General features: G+C 39.1%; 1 protein-coding gene across 1 annotated transcript; it reads left to right on the forward strand.

The window, feature by feature from the left end:
• The first annotated feature begins 1357 nt into the window (after positions 1 to 1357).
• Positions 1358 to 19889, forward strand: LOC108697652 (tumor necrosis factor receptor superfamily member 4). Its single transcript, XM_018227901.2, has 7 exons — positions 1358 to 1757; positions 8037 to 8162; positions 10211 to 10339; positions 12567 to 12633; positions 15131 to 15348; positions 16974 to 17084; positions 19325 to 19889. The coding sequence occupies exons 1-7, from the start codon at positions 1550 to 1552 to the stop codon at positions 19384 to 19386; spliced, it is 921 nt and encodes a 306-aa protein (XP_018083390.1). The 5' UTR covers positions 1358 to 1549; the 3' UTR covers positions 19387 to 19889.
• Positions 19890 to 22188: the final 2299 nt, after the last annotated feature.

A 22188-nucleotide genomic window follows, 5' to 3' on the forward strand; every position in this document is an offset into this window, starting at 1 on the left:
AGAGCCTATGTCACAGCGATACTCCCCCGAAACGGGTGATCTCTATGATATATGACATGCAAAGACTAGAGGGTGGGAGGAAACAATTTCCTTTTATAAGGGCATGGGAATTAGGCCTAGGTCTAGATATTCCAGAGGAGAATCTTACTAAAGGCATTGCTAACTTATTATTTAGCTCCAGGTGCTGTAAAATGCAGGAATTAAATTATAAATTACTGAGTAGATGGAATTATTAATTTCACAAACTGAAATTGATTTACCCGACCCTGAGCAATACATGCTGGAGATGCAAAGCGGACACTGGCACACTCCTCCACGTTTTTTGGTCCTGCCCGGATCTCAATAGCTACTGGTCAAGAATTCTCCAGCTCAGCTCGCAGACATTAGGTCGAATAATACACAATACTCCAGAGCAGGTTCTTTTGTTCTGGGACAGAGGCCCCATAGAGGAGGTCTCTGATTTGACTCTAGAAAGGCACTTACTTAATGCGGCCAAGATACTTATCCCGAGATTATGGAAGTCCCCTACGGCTCCCAAATTAAAAGATTGGGTAGAAAAAGTAAATGAAACATTTGAAGAACTTTCCTCATCTACAGAAAAGCAACACACCACTTTTAGGAACACGTGGGTACGTTGGTTCTTGTTCAGGGACTCAACTGAATATAAGCGAATCATGAGTTCTTAGCCATCGGGATAATTTATAGGAATTCCTCAGGATACCCTCACTAATTACCTACATATCTGGTTACACTTATATTTACTGCATATCTAGAGATGTATGAATCTTGTGCTAAATGCTATGTATATTGAATCTCCCCCTCCCCCCCCCTTCTTTTCTGTACCCCTTACCCTTTGCCATTTTGAAAACTTTATAAAAATCTATTATACAAAAAAAAAAAAAAAAGTGGAAAAAGAGGCCAGAAGCGGAAAAAGATTGCAGCAAATCAGTTTCTACAACAACAGGGGTTCTACAGGGTCGGAGATTATCATCACGGGCAGGGGGTACCTAAGATTTCTCACCCCCAGTCATTATACCTTTCCTTTTATGTAACGTAAAGGGGCTTCTTTATCAATATTTAAACAAGTTTAAAAAATATTTCATGTGTAGTTATGAAAAGTTTTCATTGAGGAGGCAAAAAACATGATCGCAATCCCATTTTGGATTATTTCAAATCATTTTCAAGCAGGCTGGAAAACACGGCCACCATAAAAATTGTGCAAAAAAAAAGAAGAATATCAACGTGCCTGAATGTAACATATTAATGTCATATAATAGTATTGTAAAATAATAAAATTATATATTCCCATTTTTTGGCAGAAGTTAAGCAATAAAAAAAGGTGGATGAAGAAACAACGCTATTAAAAGCTTATGAATAAAGCGTCACTTGAGAATCAGACGCGTCGCTTTCAGGAGAATATTTAAACATGTTTTATTTTTTTTAAATTTAGCACTTAAAAACATTTCCTTTAATCCACCGCATAAAAAAAGGAGAAAACACTTGATTGGTTGGTGACGAGCTTCTCCCCTCCCCTGAGACATAAAATGGAATGTTTGAGCATGGTATGACTTTAGCAGAAGTGGGTTATTTCTCCTCCCGGATGAATCAAGGCACCAAGACTACAGCTGAGCTCTGCCTCCTCATGGCACTTTGGTATCTAGCGCTGCTCACTACCAGCCATGCCCTGTGTCCAAGTCACCAGAGATCTTACACCCCAGCAGATGGCAAAGAGATCTGCTGTGATTCCTGTGCTGAAGGTAGGAGGGACTGCCCTGAAATAGTGTGTGACACTTGCAGCTTCAGTGTCATTTCACTTGTTCCTTATTTGCCTTCTTCAATTGCTTCCCCATAGTGGAGTTTTATTTCTGGCAGATAGGTACAGTGGCTTAAGTAGATATTACTGGGCCCCACAGAAAATTATTTTTTTAGGCCCACAAAATGCTTAGCGGTTGACTTGTTTTACCAATATTTAATGAAATTGTATATGAATTAGGGCCTCATGGGGCCCCTATACCTCTTGGGCCCTCCAGCAGCCGCAGGGTCTGCTTCCTCTGTCGTTACCCCCCTGCACACTGTAATACAGCTATAATGACTTCTTCAAAGCAGATCAGACAACACAGATCATAACTGAATCCATTACAAAATGCAATTTCCTTACAATTCAAATGAGGACTGACACTTTATTCATTATTTCAGTTATTTCTCAGCTGATTGTGCTAATAGGTGTCGTACTTTCACGTCATATTTAATTAATTGCATTAACAGGGTTGTTCACCTTTAAATTAGCTTTTAGTATGATGTAGAGAGTGATAATCTCAGACAATTTCCATTTGGTTTTCATTTTCTATTGTTTGTGGTTTTTGAGTCATTTAGCTTTATAAACAGCAGCTCTCCAGTTTTGCAATTTCAGCAATCTGGTTGCTAGGCTCCAGATTACCATAGCAACCACACATTGCTTTGAATGAGAAGAAGGAATATGAATAGGAGAGGGTCTAAATAGAAAGAGGAGTAATAAAAAGTAGCAATAACCAAGAATGTGTAACCTTCAAGAGCAGTTGTTTTTTTAGATGGGTCAGTGACCCCCTTCTGAGAGTCAGAAGAAGAAAGTAAATAATTCAAACACTATTAAAAGACCAGTTGACAAGTTACTTAGATGTAGCCATTCTTTAACATACTAAAAATTAATTTTAAGGTGAACCTCCCTTTAACTCAAGGCTACATGTGCCTATAGGGTTATGTCATCTCCTCTATATAACAAGGCTTGGTAGTAAACTATAGAACAGCGCCAAAGTGTTGTGTGATGGTTAAAAAAAGGGACATTTGAATGAAACTCCTACAGTATTTTTATTAATACAGAGAGGATAGAGCCCCTTGAACAGGAGAATGTAGAGCCATTGTCACATATCACTTAGGGGCAGATTTATCAAGGGTCGAATTTCAAGTTCATGGGAGTTTCTAAAAACTCCCATCAACTCCCATAAACTGGAAATTCAGAAAAAAAAACATCCAATCGAAATTTATTTAAAAAATTTGAGTTTTTTTAAATCGGGTCAATAGGAATGACCCTGAAACGTGAATCAAATTCAATTAGAGTTTTTTCAAAAAAAAATTGATTTTCAAAAGTCCACCAAATTAATCCATATGACCCACTTAGGCTAAAACACCAATTTTTAAAGGGACAGTACGTGATAAATTTAGAATTTCTAAAAAAAAATTCCATTGTTGTGCAGCTGCTAAAGAGGGTCCTTAAAGGAATACTGCTGTGGAAAAACATTTTTTCTTTTCAAAATACATCAGTTAATAGTGTTGCTCCAGCAGACTTCTGCACGTTTTTTAAAAGAGCAAATACATTTTGTTATATTTAATTTTGAAAATTGGCACAGGGCTAGACATAAGCGCTTGGGTATTATTCTCAAGTCTACCACTAGGTGGGGCTAGGGAGCAAAACCCAGGACAAGGTAAAATACAATGGGAAGGGAAGAAACAATAGTTGTCTCAAAGCAGTTCCATCCTGAAGTGTTGGCTCCTTCTCAAAGCTCAGAATCAGGCACAAGGCACTGAGATGGCTTCCTCCACACCAGTATTACAGCTAAAAAAATGACCTCTGTTCTCAGTGCTATGACTCAATATTACTCTTAGGGGTTATCCTGTTAATTAGACAGACGATAAGGCAAAATATCTTCTATGGTGATGGTCTGCAGCCTGTGCCTCTCTGGCTGTTATTAAACTACAGCTCCCAGAATTTAAGCCACAGCTACAAGTCAATTATCACTATTAAAGAGCAACAGTACATGTGTATGGATACGGTAACAGTGCATCGCTACCTGTGGGGAATCCTAATCAGCCTTATAAAAATGAATAATTAAATTATATATCTGTCTGGTATTCAAGGGCTAATTCACCTTAAAATGAACACTTAGGGGCCGATTCACTAACTTCGAGTGAAGGATTCAAAGCAAAAAAAACTTCGAATTTCAAAGTTTTTTTTGGGCTACTTCGACCTTCGACTACGACTTTGAATCGAAGGATTCGAACTAAAAATCGTTTGACTATTCGACCATTCGATAGTCGAAGTACTGTCTCTTTAAAAAAAACTTCGACCCCCTAGTTCGGCATCTAAAAGCTACCGAAGTCAACGTTAGCCTATGGGGAAGGTCCTCATAGGCTTGGCTAACTTTTTTTGATCGAAGGATATTCCTTCGATCGTTGGAGTTAAATCCTTCGAATCGTTCGATTCGAAGGATTTAATCGTTCGATCGTACTATCTGCGCTAAATCCTTCGACTTCGATATTCGAAGTCGAAGGATTTTAGTTCCTAGTCGAATATCGAGGGTTAATTATTAACCCTCGATATTCGACCCTTAGTGAATCAGCCCCTCAGTATGCAATTAGTCTTAATTTTTTCATGCCTTTTAAAACAGAATAATTTTGTTCTGCATCGTTCAGGCTTGACATTTCAAGTGCTGTCTGGTTGCTAGGGCACAACCTCCCTATGAACCATACAAGTCAGAATGGAACAGGAGATTTATGACAAGCAATAAAATGAAGTATGACAATAAAATTGAAACTTCCCGGTTGAATGAGATAATCGGTGACCCTACAGCCAGGCATTTGATTTGCAGACTAGAAATTAGAAGGATTAGGGTGTCAATAATTAAAAATCACATACCAAATAAATAACAAAATTTCCCAACTGACAAGTTACTAGACAATATATGTCTATCCATCTATTTTACTAAATGTTAAACAGATGAGGCAACAAATAAATATGATTTGTGTTCAGGGTCATTATCTGATCTTAAAGATGAAATAAACTGACAATCCGATCCCTCAAAGCACTGCAGTTCTTCCATCTGACAGTTAGGCAGTTAGGGCTCAATCACCATCTGTTCACTCCAATAAACAATCCCAAATGTCAGGAACTGCAACAGTAATGTAACTATTGGGGGTGCAGACCCAATGGCTGTGGTGGTACCTTGGGGAATGACCTGCAAATGGGGGTCTAACATTGAATAAATTCTTATGGGGAATCGCAGTCTGGGAGTTGGCGTTCAGCAACTACCTATATCTTACATATGATTACATTAGTTAGCAGAGAAATCCCATCTTTTAAAAACACCTGCAACATGTGTATTTCCCCTTTTTTGCTCCTATGAGAATGAAACAGGTTTTTTTCTGAAAGTGCTCTTTTCCTTTTGAAGGCGATAAATATGTAACATTCGTGAACAGAAGCAGAGAAAGCGTTTACTTCCTGAAGCAGCTGAGACTGCACACGATAGGGGAAATTTGGCAAAGACCTGGGGAGCTGCAGCACATGAAAGCCAAGGAGATGAAAAGCCCATGTCAGGGTTTATGATCAGAAAAGAGCGTCCCAGTCAGTCATTCAGTTATTAAAAGCTACATTTTTACCCTTTAATATGTTTGATTATTTTGGACCAACAACCCAATATCTACTCGACTGGCTCTTCTTTCTTTTCACAAGTGTCCATGTGTTGCCTTGCACTAAGTGATAGCACCAGCCAGAATACCAGTAATGATATGATTCTCAATCACAGGTCAAGACAAATCACCCAAACACCCACTCACTTCTCAACATTGTAAGTGAGTGCTGAGGTGCTACTCTGGAAGGAAAAGTTCAAGCCTGGACAATGCTGCCACTTTATTCCAAAAACAAAAGTGTTAAAATGTTCTTCGGGACAGAATTACCCAACAAGTCTTATGGAAGATGTGACAATAACCGAATATGGAAAACCTGTATGAATACTGCGATAGATTTTGGGACCTTAACCCAAAAACCTCTTAGAGTAAGAACTCTAATCATTGTTATCTACAGCCCTACTGGCTAGATCAGTGATCCCCAAACAGTGACTCAAAAACAACATGTTGCTCCCCAACCCCTTCGATGTTTCTCCCAGTGGCCTTTAAGCAGGTGCTTATTTTTGAATTCCAGGCTTGGAGGAAAGTTTTGGTTGCATAAAAAATAGGTGTACTGCCAAACAGAGTCTCCTGTAGGCTGCCAGTCCACATAGTTGCTACCAATAGTTAATCACATCTCTTATTTGGCATCCCTGGAAATATTTGCAATTGTATGTAGCTCTTCAAATTTTATTTACAACTGGATGTGGTTCGCAGGTCAAAAAAGGTTGGGGATTTATTTGGTACAGATACATGGCTAATCCCTTTACTATATTCTGTCTGGAGAGTACTCTTCAGTTTGAATTTTGAGTACTGACCAGAAACAATTAAATAAAGTGGCAGGGAACAGATGCTGGAACAATAATATTTGGAAACGTTGGAGTGGGTTATCATTAAGAACAGAATTTAAACATGAGCAGAGTATGTACCCCATGTAAGAGTACAGAAACCAAATCTTTCTATATGGTGACCCCTAGCTGTATAAATTTGTATTCATGGTCAAATGATCCTTCAACTGAAGGTCATATATGGGTTGACATTGGTTACCTACTCAGCCAGCAATTTATTGGTCTGTGTATGGGATGTAAATAGATATCTAGTTGATACTAAAACAGATTTCGATTTCGATTCTAGCGGGTGGAAAGGCAGTTCAGGGAGATTAGTCGCCCGAAGAAGAGGATATTTGTCGCCGAGTCTCCACTTGTGTCTCTGCCCTAAAGGTGGTCTTACACAATAAGATTCGCTCGTTTGGCGAGGTTGCCAAATGATCGGATCTTTCCCCGATATGCCGACTAACTGCAGGGTGACATAGGGTTATTCCAAACGTTAGGTCCTAGGGCTGAACGATTGGATTACAAGGAAAAAATGGGCACCGATGCGGTCCTTGATCAAACAACATTTCAAACCTACCCGATAGATATCAAGTCGATTTTTGGCCTGGTATTGATCGGGGAGACCAGCATCTACACATGGGCAGATAAACTGCCAAACCTAAAAGGTCTAAAGGGCCGATATTGGCAGTTTTATGCGGCCACCTTAAGGGTCACGGTGAGCCACGGTTACAGTCCTCTCCCAAAGGAATCTGCACTGTGATCCAGTCTGTTGCTAGAAGCCACAAGTTATGAAGAAGAATGTTCCAGTAGGACTCCAGCAGGTGTTTCTAAGAAGAGTGCAAGCCTACTCACACTTTCTCATCACTCATACAGTAGCTCATAACTGTGTACGAGCAATGTGCTGCCAGGAATGGGGTTTGTGATACGGTCTACAACTGAAGGAAACTGTTGCGGTTCTTGTAACACCTGCACAGCTGAAGCCTTGACTGAAACTCAGACTTTCTGGGTGAATATACCACAACTGCTTAGGATTCTCACCACGCTCAGTAGCAGCAAGAGCTGAACCAACCTAAGCAGGAATAACACCTTTAGTCAAGAAAAAATTGTTTATTATTTTTTCATGTGAAATAACAGACAATGTATCAGTGGCCCAGTTGCATACAAATGCAATATTAAGTACAAAGTGCACTTTTTGTATTCAAATTTTGATTACCCATAATGCCTTAATTTTTTTCCAGAATTCCAGCATAATTGAGAGAACCAGTATATTAGCTCCCAATGCAGCACATAGTGTCAGTAATGGCATTAACTTTTAACCAATTAAATTGCCCACAAGGCAGTTGCATTTATGGGCACCGACCACTAGAAGAACAAAGGAACTACTGGCAAGTCCCAAGTGGTAGTAAGCCCAGGGTTCCCTAGTGTAGATGCACAGAACAAGAACAAGGGGCACATTGGGGCACCATTGTGTGTATACAAATAATGATGGCAATGCAATATTTCCTCTATTTGAAATGTTTAGTAGATTAGAATTGTCTAGTCAGTGTGAATCATTGTTCTCTGCAATTTTTCTTTTTCATTAACTTTGACCTTTTCAGTTTTTTAGCCCGAAATATTGTACTTCCGCATAAACAGGAAAAATTCCAGTTTCCTCTTTCAGCACGGCTCACAGACTTTCTGCAGCGATGTATTGATGTAACCAAGAAATTTTCCCTCCCCAAGATATAATGTTACAAATGTAATTACTTTTGTTATTTCTAAAAGCACCTTTTTTTTCTGCTTTTCCAGGTGAGGAAATGAGAGAACGTTGCACCAGCGCTAATCCTAAACCAACATGTGCACCGTGCCCAGAAGGATTCTATAACCCACCAAGAACAATTTACAAATGCAAGGTCTGCAATCCTTGTGATAAAGGTAAGAGATACTCTGGTGGTGGTGGTGGGAATTTTAATTGGCACGAATACTCAGCGATTCATAAGGAAGCCCAGGAAAAGACAACAAGAAAAAATGATAGAAATATAGTGTAGTATATCTTAAATATATTTGCCACCTCTCTGTGTGATCACTCAGTTTTTCGTGGAATCCACTCCAACATTCACCAAACCGTTATTTATCCTTAATTTTTAGTGGGCCACCATCAAGGGAAGGTGGAAAAATGCAAATCCTTAGCAAATCCGGACTGGAATTCGTACAAGGGCATTGAGAGAACCCCCAGACAGGCGCATAACCATTTTTTAAACGTTTGTGAGTACCCACCTTCCCTTGATGGTGGCCCACTAAAAAAAAATTAAGGATAATAACGGTTTGGTGAATGTTGGAGTGGGTTCCACGAAAAATTGATATCACATCCCTAGTATATCTTATATATATTTGCCACCTCTCTGTGATCACACAGAGAGGTGGCAAATATATATAAGATATACTAGGGATGCACCAAATCCAGGATTCGGTTCGGGATTCGGCCAGGATTCGGCCTTTTTCAGCAGGAATCCGATTTGGCCGAATCCTTCAGCCCAGCCGAACCGAATCCTAATTTGCATATGCAAATTAGGGGTGGGGAGGGAAATTGCGTGACTTTTTGTCACAAAACAAGGAAGTAAAAAATGATTTCCCCTTCCCACCCATAATTTGTATATGCAAATTAGGATTCGGATTCGGTTAGGTATTCGGCTGAATCTTTCACAAAGGATTCGGGGATTTGGCCGAATCCAAAATAGTGGATTCGGTGCATCCTTAAGATATACTACACTATATTTCTATAGTTTTTTCTTGTTGCCTTTTCCTGGCCTTCCTTGTGAAGCGCTTTTTCACCGATTATTGCATCCGTTGCGTGTAACGCACAATTACGGATGCAAATGAGAGTCCATTTTTTCAAATCAAACACAAGTTTTTCCCTGCATTTGTGCTCATGAAGAAATGAGAAAACAATGTGCTGTGATGTTGCGCTGCTACGAAAATTAAAGGGGAACTATCACAAAAATAAAAATGGTATATAAGCTTTGACATATTGAAATAAGAAATAATCTAATAATCAGTTTTAAATGTTGTCCCATTTCTGATATTGTCAAGTTCGTCTACAACATTAACCCCCTCTCAGCATCTGTGACTATTTATTCTCTATTTATACAGGAGCCAGAAGTCGGATTTGATTTACAGGTCTGATATTGCCTTTGGGGGGGTCCCTTTATCTAATAGATGTACAGTATTAGAGCTCACTCTTTTAAAATCACCATAAATGACGTCCCTCTACATGTAGGATTTGTGCCAAAGTTATTTTGTTAGATTTTGTTTGTGCTGGAATCAGTTACAATATTTAAGTTAGAGCTAATACAGCTGCTAGAAAAGGGAACCACCCTAAAATATATTGGATGCACAGTATATCTGACACCCAACTCCTGCATAAAGAGAGAATTAAGAAAAACAGGTTGCTGATAGGGAAACAACTTGGATACCCTGATTATTTCAGAAACGGTACAAAATGTTAAACTGATTAGATTTAGAAAGTTTCTTATTTCAGTGTGATGAAGCTTATATTAAATTCTCCTTTAAAAGGGTCACTGATGATTCTCTGGACAGACAGTGTCGGCAGCTTATTGGCCCCCCGTCGGGCTTCACCGATCGAGATCTGGCCGAAAGTCAGCCAGATCTCGATCGGCTGGGACGAAAAATCCCGTCGGATTGCAGCCGCATCTATTCTTTGGTGCAGTCCCGCGATCCGACCACCCATTATTATTCATTAGGATCCGATTACTAGGGCCCACGATGGGATCAGCCCGATATTGCCCACCTCAAGGTGGGCATATCGGGGAGAGATCCACTCGTTTGGCAACATCACCAAACGAGCGGATCTCTCCGTGTATGGCCACCTATAGCAATATTACAACAAGTTTTGTTTCTCAGACTTTTTTCCTGCCTGTAGGTCATTGGTCACTAAACCAGTAATGTGTTTGTCCACTTTTCAGGAAGCATTGAAGTGAAACCATGTGACAAATCCTCTGATGCTGTCTGCAAATGCCCAACTGGAAGTGAATCAAAAAATAACATGGAGACAGCATGTCTGTGCAAAAAAGGGAATCACATAGTAGCAAATCGTAAGTTCATTTTTAAATATGCCTTGGCTTTTGTTTAACACAACATCCAGTGTCTCATACTGCAGTTCACTGATACAATAAAACTACCAGAAGAAATTATGCATCATTATATTATGAATATACTTCCTGAAGCTAATAATATTTATCAGGGATACATTGAGTTTATTATTTTACAGTTTAATTGAATGCCAAATCACCCACAAAAGACAATTCCATATTAAAAAAATAACCTGCATGTTTCAGTTTGAACAAATTGCCGCAAAAAAAACCCCGGTAGAACAGCCCTATGCCTCCATAGAACAGAGGATGCCTTAGATAAGCGGTCTGTCATCATGGTTTCATGCACAAACTGGTCTTATACATTCAATTACCTTGGATCAAGAGCATGGTATAAATTGTTTGTACCATGCCGGAATCCTCTAGTGGCCAAACAGAGGTATAACTATATATAATACACAAAAGCCATGAATATCTTGTAAATTATATCCTTATAAACGGTGAGTTCTGATGTCATCAGTTATAAACGGTGAGTTCTGATGTCATTTCTGTCACATGACTCACTGAAACTTGTGTATTATAATAAATAAAGTAACCCCAGTTGTAAAATATGAGGATATTAGAAGTTACCTCGGAATTCCATGACCTGTATCGGCCTCGTATTTTTATATGGTCATGAAACTCCTCGGTAACTTATAATATCCTTATAATTTACAAGAGGGGGTACTTTATTCACTATATCTTGACAAATGTTCCCAAGGCATGCTAGTAAGTTAAAATATAAATTTTATTACATGTTATTAAAATTCAAACATTCCCCTCATGGTGCCTAATGCGTTTCATGCTTACCTAGTATTTAAGGATCAAAAAGTAACTGATTTGTTAGAGATTGCCTATGACTAAGTAGTCATAGGCAATCTCTAACAAATCAGTTACTTTTTGATCCTTAAATACTAGCTCTCATAGACCCTCCCCACAATAAAACCAATCACAGTCTACCACATATGTTGCATATAACATTCATTAGAACCAGGGCCATTGGCTCAGTTTTTTTGTTAGTTGTCATAATATGATCTACACAATCCATGTTTTGGGCTATTACAAAAAGATATAAATACACAGTATAAAAAGTCATAAAAAATAGTAAATATCAATAGTAAGTTACATCAAAAGCATAGTTTAATCCAAGTGGCAACCTGGTTTGTAAGTGGAATATCCAGTATACTTCTCTTTTTCACAATTTTGTCACGAAATCTCCTCCTCTGACCCCTATTCTGATCTTGACAGACTAATTGTTTTGAGATAAGGTGATTGTATGAGAAGGTGAGCAGGGACCTTGACTCTGGGATGGCAGTGGATGTGATCTGCATTTGATACAGTGCTGCACAGAAAGTTACTGGTTAAATTAAGAAATATTGGCCTAGAGAACTGATTGGGTTCGATAATACAAGTACAAATATTATGAATAGATTACAAAGAGTGGTCATAACTGAAAACTGTACATTTTTTAATTGAACCAGTGTTGTTATTGGAGCACCACATGGGTCTGTCCTTTGGCTTTACTTTTTAATTTGATTATTAATGGACATCCCATTGCTGGTATAACAGTCTATACTCTTATTAAAAGGTCTTTCACAAGATGTTGGAACATTGTTGGGGGAATGCTTCCATTTTGCCTCAAGTGCATTGGTGAGGAAGGGGAGTCCACTTATTTTGGCCATGTAGTTTAGACCCACACTGTTTTTATTACTCCACTCCTGAGTGGGTGTTCTTGAGATAACATACAGTATATATAAAAAATGAAAATTTAGATGTAAAACAATATCTGAAAGAAAACTGTAACCCTTCCCACCCCATACACCTTTAAAAGTCAATACTGCAAGATGTTTGACCATGAAACAGCATTACAGTGACTTTTCTTATATCTCTATAGAATTATCATGGCATAAAGGCTGAGGCAAATCTGAATATTCTTATCCAATGTCATTTAAACACACAAATTTGGAAAGATATTAACAGTTATCATACATTACATTGACACTGCAGGAGTTCTCTTTGCTGCTGTTGAAGGGCCAAAATATTGCTGTTGTACTAGTGTATAGTGAAAAGAAAATATATTTGACATCTCCATGCCGAAATAGAATGAATCCATTGAAATGTCCATGTTTATGACATTGTGTTGTTGAGTTAACTTGTGCAGAGCTTTTACTTCTCTCCTTACACATTTCAGAATGTGTTCCCTGCCCACAAGGACACTTCTCAAGTGACGACAACAGCAAATGCCGCCCATGGACCAAGTAAGTGAGGCATAACAAGACATTTCCATATAATTAATTGTTTCTTCTATAAAATGCATGATCTTATGAAATGTTATTAAATGTTTATTCATTTTGAATTAAGATCTGTTACATGTTTCTAGGTAGACTTGCTGCTATGCATTGTTAAGGAGCTTCAAGGTGTTCCCCTAAAGAGCACATGATTAGTATGGGGACACCATTCATTATTTTTCCATCTTCTTTAAATCCATAAATAAGCAGAATGGGTAGTGGCTGGGAACAACTAAGGTTTCCACTGCTAAGGTGCCTTTAAGTATAACGTTAGCATTAAGGTCTCTAATTGACCCAGGTCAATGGTGCATAGTAAAGGGAGATCATTTTGCATTAGACAATTGGTCTTAGACTACCCTAATACCCAAACAAGATCACATCCTTTACCTCATCTGTGCAAAGGACTGTGAAATCTAACACTGGATTCCCTAAAGCTAGTGCCATTCCTGGCTGGAAAACAGCCCATCCACTGGCCTCCACATGCTTGTGTGTCTGCATGGACACTGGCACATGGAGTGGATTTCAGTGTGAAAATGCAAGAGTATGAAGCCTAAGGGTAATTTATGGCTAGGTCCGAGACTAGGCTAGATATTGGAAAGCCTCATTTAAGGAAGAACTAAAGCTTAACTAAAGAAATAGGGTAGAAATGTTGTACATTATGTTTTGGGCTTCTGTACCAGCCCAAGGCAAACACAGCCCTTTAGCAGGATATGTGTCTCCAAAGATGCCCCAGTAGCTCCCCATCTTCTTTTTTGCTGATTCACTGCACATGCTCTGTGCTGCTGTCACTTACTGAGCTTAGGGACCCACTCACAATATACAGTACACATAGCCTTGTAGCATCAGCTTATATTCTCAACAGCTGCTCAGAGCCCACTGAGCATGTGAGTGTCGCAGACACTTTCCAAGATGGTGACCCCCTGTGACAAGTTTGAAGTCCTGGATCATTGCTGCTATTGAGAAGCTGAAACTTTAAGCTGGTGCAATAAGTTCAGTATAAAAAATATGGCATTTTTAACCACATTCATTTATATGGTTTAGTTCTCCTGTAAGACAATTCAAATCAGAGGCACTGGTCAATCTGAGAATCCTAGCACATATAGCTGCATCCCCCCTCTTCAACGTCCTACATGACCAACATCAACCTACATTTGCCGAACACAAGGGCTGATTTTTGTTTTCGCCTTTTTAGCTAAATAGGGTAAAAACATTATTTGTGTATGACTAGAGACTAGATGTACCAAATCTTACTAGCATGAAAATAAATCCAAGCCAGCCAACACAATAAAATGGTTCAAGTATACATTTCCCTCTTTAATAGATGATTATCCCTTTATTCATTTCCTTCTTATTTGCCTAATGAACAGAATGTGTTTGGATTTCCTAGCTGCACTAAATGTGTTGCTGACTCAATTCCAATTATGTGGCAAATGTGGTGAGTTAACTTGTTTATTAAAGCAGATGAATTTGTCAATTCATCAGAATGTGTGCAACTGCTCTGAGCAGCCAGACACCAATATACTTGTGTGGCAGCACTGAGCTCTAATAAGCCCCTGCATCTACAATGTGGAGTTTTTAGATGCAGACCGGCTTTTTTTGAGCTGGAAACAAAATCTGAGCAAATCTCTCCATAATGCTGTTATTAATGCTGCTCTCTTTGGGGTGCCAAAAGTGACACCATGACTGCAGCTTCTTGAATTGCATTTATGCTTGAATTTTTGGAAATATGCTGCACAATAGGAAGCCTACACACAGCCTCACTATAGTATTAAAACTCCCTTGCAAAGAGTCAGTAGCACATGACCTAGAGACCTGGGACCAATGGGCAGTGTGATATTGTATTGTGGTTTATAATGCAACACTGCAAGCATAGCACTAGCAAGAACAGCTCTCAGCTGCTAGAACAGTTTTCTGATAGACTGTATAGAGATATTCCATCAAACCTTCCAGTATATAATATTTAAGTTATTTACTAAACAATCAAGTTACTTACAGATTCTCCAGAAATAAGGCACTACAGTGCATATTTCAACCCTTATGGTGCATGCACTAACACGCTGAACCTTGGACTTTGTGGTTTGGGTAGTTTGCACTCTGCACCTTGAGGTGGACATTGGTGCTTCTGGGACTTATTCCACCTTGTACCCCTCAGACAAGTGCTCCCAGCTTGCACATCTGTATAGCATGCAAGCTAGGGGGGGTTTAAGAGGACACCCTTGTGCCACACACTCCCCTCCTAGTATGAATCCCATACTGCCGATTGCAAGCTCTTGTACAGCTCTTTGTGCTTTATTCTTGAGCAAAGGGCAATAAAGTACCTGTTTTTGTTTGTTTCTGCTCATTACAACCTGTAAAGTGTTGAATAACTGAGCCCAAATGCATTTATATCTTCAGAGAATGAAAATAAAGAACAGAATTTTTTGTATTTCCCATTTTCTCTATGTAATTCCTCTTCTACTGATTAAAGTTGCAGTGCAACAGGTGAAGAACAGAAGGAACCCGGTTCCTCAACTAAAGATGTAGAATGCGCCAGGACCAAAACCTCACCCAGCCAAGTTTTTCGAAGCCTTCCGTCAACAATGGCTCCTGTTCCAGGCAATACAACCACTAGTCACCCAAGGGCCACTGAGAGGAAATTTGTCGTTAATAATGCTACACCTGACAATAACAGCTCTGCCAATTGGAGTAAGTTAAACTTTACTAAATTTCTTTAAAACCTCAGTTTTACATATCCTGATTTTAAGTTTCCCTTCATTTTACACTGCTTTTCTGTGGCCTGTCAGTATACTGTATTATGCATAATACTTTTCCTGGATTTTATATTTTTTTTTTTCTGGTCCTCTGAAAAATGCAGTCCCTTTAAACTTCTCAGGCTTTTAATCCTTACCTATTTTTTATGTGTAACGCTCTAGAAATGGAAATGGCTCTTAGAAGTGTTTGTAACATTCTGTACGTTTCAGGAGCACTGTGGTTAAGCACACATTGAATATTAATTCAACCAGGGGTCTACCTTTTATATGGGGACAGACTTCACACACTTTGTATTGGATGCATTGATGCAGGGGGGCTGGAATAGAAGCCTGCATAGAGGAGCTTTTAATTCCGGGGCTTCCCTTTGTATCTATACACACAATCAACTAATGCTATATCTGCTCGCACAAGCATCTCCTTACAATTTGCACACACATTGATGCCAGCAATACATGAAAGCAACTTGCACACCATTTACCTGTGTGTTTGCACTGGTTAATCAACCACAATTTGCGGCATGCGCTACTTAGTGGGGACCTAAAATTAGGAGGGTAGAGGAGGGGGATGCAGGATGTTGCATCATGGGAGGAATAATGGCAGTTTACCTGATCTGTTGATACACTTGGCAAATTGCTCTTGTGTTAAGGTGGCCATAGATGTTAAGATTTTTAAAAGATATTTTCTTTATTGTAAGATCAAGCTCATCTTGAAACGATCATTCCAATGTATGATTTGTCCATCAACTAAAAAGAACATTTCAAGTGATATTGTCAAGTTAAACCTAGGAAAACTCTGGTTAGCTGCCTGTTTGGCCCTGCAAACAATTGGACAATGGACACATTTCACTGTGAACAATGAAAATTTTCTTACCTGCCTGATCGATTTTGTAACTGATGTCGGACGAAAAATTGTTAGGTGCCCGCTAACCTTACGATAATTTGACGGATTTGTTGGATCGCACTAAAATCACCTGTTAAAGGAGAACCAAACCCTTAATAAAACCCCTACCCTACATAGACCCCCTCCCTGCTCCCCCCCAGCCTAGGTGGTACCTTTGGTAAATGCCCCTAACTCTTTACTTACCCCTCGGTGCAGATTCAGGGCGCCATCTTCTTCTTTTTGGTAATCCTCGGATCTTCTTCCGGCACTTCAGCAATTTCTGTGACTTTCAGCGCATGCGCAGTTGTTGCGAGACAGAAAATTGCTCCAACTGCGCATGCGCCGTTACGACGCTCTGTTCCCGAAGATTACTGAAGAGAAGAAGATGGCGTCTGTGAACTCCGATGCCTTGAATCTGCACAGGGGGTAAGTAAAGAGTTAGGGGTCCTTCAGATGTTACAAAGTGCATCTAAATCCTTTGGGCAAAGGACCTCATTTATTAATGTCCCAGATGTAAGTGCTAGAGCAGGTAATAACTGATGACATCACTAAACAATGCTCATAAAGATATCATTCGTTTATGTGGTTATATATATTACAGACATGGCTCTGGTGCGTTATAGAATGTGCGCGGGTGTGTACAATTATTCTAAATGCCCCATTTCTTATTTGTGATACAGAGTTCCTGTCCTTGATCCTCATTGCAGTCATCCTGCTTATGGTCTCTGCCACCGTCTTTTTAATCATGTCTATTCATATGTGTCAAAGAAAGGAAAAGAAAAAATTCAATGGTAAGAATAAGTATTGCTAATGGCAGAGAAATATAAAAAGAGATATGAGGACACGCAGAATGATGATTTTATTGCAAAAACATCTTGATACTCAACAGGGATATTTCATTTCCTGTGATTCCATTTTGAATATTCTTCATCATCCTATTGTGTGTCCCTACCCCACCCCTCCTTTCTGCCATCACCCTATTTTCTTCATAACAGCCTTCTTTCTTCCCCTTGCATATTCTTTTTTTATATCCCTGCCATGCTTTCATCTCTCTCCAGCTCTGGAATGGAGGGTCGGAGACCCACCAGGGCTTCTGCCACAGGGTCCCTACCCTCCTCTATAGTTATCTATAGGTCATGTTGATCGTTTTTTCTCTGATAGATCTACTTTTGTAAGTATTTGTTAGTTTAAGTTTCGAAACCTGACTGTTTTGCCAACCTGACTGTCCCTTCTTAAGCTGTCAGTTAGAGTTTCTAAAACAGACTCCTGCTGCACAAATATGGCAGCCCCCTCTTAAAGTGGGGGGTAAGAAAGCTAATGTAAAAGCATCAGGCAAATACTTTTATGGCAACATTTTAAATAGCATTCAAAGATAATGTTATGATAGATATTAAAAAAAGGTTATTTTCTGATGTCAGTATCTCTTTAAGGCAACTTTTAGTATGATATAGAATGGCCAATGCTAAGCTACTTTTCAGTTAGTTTTCATTATTTATTATGTATAGTTTTATACTCTTGACTTTTTGTAGCTTTTAAATGGTCGCCATTGACTCCCTTCTAAAAAGCAAATGTCAGTAAGGCTACAAATGTATTATTATTTCTACTTGATAATCCTGATCTTTTTATTCAGCTCCTCTCCTATTCATATTTCAGTCACTTATTCAAATCACTGCATGGTTGCTAGGGGAATTTGCACCCTAGCAACCAGATTGCTCAAAATGCAAAATGAAGAGCTGCTGAATAAAAATCCAAACAACTCAAAAACCACAAATAATCAAAAATGAAAACCAACTGCAAATTGTCTCAGAATATCACTCTCTACATCATACTAAAAGTTTTCTCAAAGGTGAACCACCCCTTTAAGAAGAGACAGTCCGGTTGGCAAAAGAGTCAGGTTTATGAACTTCAAGTGACAATTACTTACAAAAGCAGAACAATCAGTGATAAATGATCAGCATGACCTATAGGTAACATTTAAGGGCACATTTACTAAGCTCGAGTCAAGGATTCGAATGATAAAAAATTCGAATTTCGAAGTATTTTTTTGTGTACTTCGACCATCGAATTGATCGAATTCAATCGAATCGAATGATTCGAACGATTCGAAGTAAAAATCGTTTGACTATTTGACAGTAGAAGTACTGTCTCTTTAAAAAATACTTTGATTACATACTTTGCCACTTTAAACCTACAGAGGTGTAATGTTATCCTATGGGGACCTTCCCCAGCACTTTTCTAAAAATAGTTTGGTCAAAGAAAAATCCTTCGATCAAACGCATAAAATAGTTTGAATTGTTCGATTCGAAGGATTTTATCGTTCGATCGAACGATTTTTACTTTGATCGATCTGCGCTTAATCCTTCGAATTCGATATTCGAAGGATTTAACTTCGAGGGTCGAATTCGAGGGTTTATTAACCCTCGAAATTCGACCCTTGATAAATGTGCCTCCCCATGTAGATTAATATGAAAATAATTTTTTTTTAGCATCAGTTTAACTCACATATAGGGAAAAAGTAGGATTTCACAGCAGAAATTAGTCAAATATAAAAAAAATCTGCACCATGCAGGTCTGAATATCAAAATAGGCCCTGGCATTTCAAGTACACAGAGGCCCAAACATCCTCCTACCAGCCTAATAAATAGTGACTGTCTATGGCATCTTACAGCAGTCTCTCTGGCATTCGCTAGAACCCACCAATTGCCAGTTGGGGTCTGGCACCATGATTGTGATTAGGGGGATCTCAAGGGGGCATTGTTATCAAAAAGTGGAATAGAGCAGAGATTGTCCGAGGGATACTTCATTGCTCTCGATCACTTTTATATTGGCAGGTTTATCAAAGGCTGAGCTCTCACTGTCACTGAAGCTAAAATTCTGAACGTACACAAGCTAAACAAAGGCAAAGCAAATAAAGTTTGACCATATGTACATCACGAAAACTAGATTTATTGTGTAACGGAAGAATGAACAGCATTTTTTTTTTACCAAAAATATAAAACAAATAGAAACGTTTTTCTTTGTATCTCCACAGGTTGCAAAATTCCTATACAAGAGGAGACGGAACCCTGTCTTACCAAGCAAATCACAGTGTAACGGGCAGCTGGGAAACCCATACCCAGTGTTAAACACACACTATAAATACCTGCTGGCATCCAGCAATACTTTAATATATTAGGACCCGACAAACTGCTGTCTCCTTTGCAAGATGCACCTGTAGAGAAACAGACAAATGGGTTCGTGAACACAGAACCTCAGCTTTTTCTGCCGTCTTTATTCATGAAGAACTCAGACTTTTTTCCGTTTACAGACATTTACACTTTTACTGGCCATTCTGGGACAAGATTAAGGAGCAATGTCTTGCACAATAAGGGTATTTGTTTCACAGGTTATATTTGTTTGACCCCACTTCCTACACGACTATGGGCAATAACGCTGATCACATTTCTATTTTAAAAGAAAAGAGCAACTGAGAAAATGCATAAAAAATGTGTTCAGATATATGGCATGTAATAAGCACTAAGTAGGAAAAAAATGTGTAATATGTTGTATATACCGTATATACTCGAGTATAAGCCGTCCAGAGTATAAGCCGAGGTACCTAATTTTACCTCCAAAAACTGGGAAAGCTTATTGACTCGAGTATAAGCCGAGGGTGAGAAATGCAGCAGCTTCTGGTAAGTTTCAATCAAAAAATTGAGGGTTTCTGCTCCCATTGGAGGTGCCGGCGTCTCGTTTTTGGATGCCGGCGAATATTCTTGGAGACTATTCTTGGACGCCAGCGACTATTCTTGGACGCTGGCGACTATTCTTAGGCGCTGGCGACTATTCTCAGATGCCGGCGACCGTTTTTGCGCTTGACCCGCGTATAAGCTGAGGTAGAGTTTCTCAGCATATTTTGGGGGCTGAAAAACTCGGCTTATACTCGAGTATATACGGTAATTTAATATTCACTGCATTTACATGACATTAGCATGACTGACAGGGACCAATTTAGCCAAGAGTATCTAATTTTTTTAGGGATGCACTGAATCCAGGAATTGTTTCAGGATTAGGCCAACATTCTGCCTTTTTAAACAGGATTTGGATTCACCCGACTCCAAGTGCCTGGCCAAACTGAATTCTTAAAATCACATGACTTTTCATCACACAAACACTGTGCTAACAGTTCTCTTTCACCCTCCCTGGGCCAAATTTTCATATGTAAATTAGGGTTCAGTATTCGGCCAACTCTTTCACAAAGGATTTGGAATTCGCCCAAAATCCCAAAATAGTGGATTTAAGCATGCCTATTTTTTTTTATGATTTATGGAAGTATGAAAGCATAGGTTAATGTGTGCATAGAACATTGCCTCTCTCAACATTTACATTTTGGAATGGGCAGGACCATAATGGGCACCTTAGCTGAGCCATGCTACAGAGTAATAGGACCACATGATGTATATATGATGCAGTTTATTGACGACTATAACAAAAGCCTCTTCTGGTGCTAGTAAGTCAATAGTTCCCTCTACCTCATTATAAAAATATATCTGCAGAGCTGATCTGTGCATATAGTAAGTTACTCCTTAATGCAGTCTACTTAAGGAAAATAAAGAACGATAAACAACACTTGTAAGGTATGTGTTTCCTTCTTACGACAATAAATTGCAAGTTTGTGCTTATGTATTACTGATAACGTAGTTTATGCTCTGGGGAATTGCACCAAGTAAGAGATTATTTACCCCCATAACTTTAATGAAGGGGTCCCCAACCTTTTTTAACTGTGAGCCACATTTAAATATGAAAAAGTTGGGGAGCAACACAAACATGAGAAACGTTCCTAATGGGTGCCGCTTTTGGTAGCCCCTATGTGGACTGGCAGCCTACAGGAGGCTCTATTCAGCAGTACACTTGGTTTTTATGCAACCAAAACTTGCCTCCAAGTCAGAAATCCAAAAATGAGCACCTGCTGTGAGGCCACTAGGAGCAACATCACAGGGCTTGGTGAGCAACATGTTGTGGATTTTTTAACCTGCCCAGACATCGGCCAAGCAGGCCATCATTCATGACAACAAGCAGTTGGCCTGTTGTGGTCAAGTCAACATCTTAAGTTGGTTCTTGGTCAGCTCCAAGTTTCTGTTATGCATCCAGCAACCCATGGCAAAAAAAGCCATGCCAAATTTTATAAGGGCACTTCTACATTTAAAGGGCATCTATCACAGCCAAAATCAAACACATATTAACAATCTGACCAGTACAAGCTAAACACATTTAATCAAACTACATATATAGTTTTTTGAAAAAACTGCAGGTTTTAAAAAAATCCCTTACTTTGTCAAATGGGTTCTTTCACTGAGGGAGACCATACTGTGACTATAACAGAGACTATAATATGCAAATTTCAGGAGCATGCTCAGATTGTAACACTGCTTTGAGTATTCTACCCAGAATGCCTTGTTTTAGTAAACTCCTCCACTAGAAGTATCAGGAGATTTCCCTATCTTGTCCCCGGCTGGTGATGTTATTATGCAAATGAAGGGCACACAGTAACTTCCAGCAGGTGGCAGCACTACTGAACAGCAGCTAACACAGAGGTTTGGCTGATATGAAAATAGCTTAGAAGGGTTGATCAGCAAGCAAGGAATTTCAACTGAGCATGTGCGAGATTTCAGAGCTGCAGTTGGCTAGGAAGATATATGTAGGAGGAGCCAGTGAAATCCAAGATGGCTGCCTCAGATAGAACTGCAGGGGAGATCTTGCAGAAGGTATAGTGAGCTGATCATTTACATTATACAAACAATTCTAACTGTTTTAGAAATTGGATCTCTTGAACTTTCACATAGTGCATTTACTTAGTAAATGATTTTGGTCATGATCGGTGCCCTTTAAGAATGTGCATCTTAAACCCCATCTTAT

This window comes from Xenopus laevis, chromosome 7S (genome assembly GCF_017654675.1).
Source record: "Xenopus laevis strain J_2021 chromosome 7S, Xenopus_laevis_v10.1, whole genome shotgun sequence".
NCBI classification, from domain to species: domain Eukaryota; kingdom Metazoa; phylum Chordata; class Amphibia; order Anura; family Pipidae; genus Xenopus; species Xenopus laevis.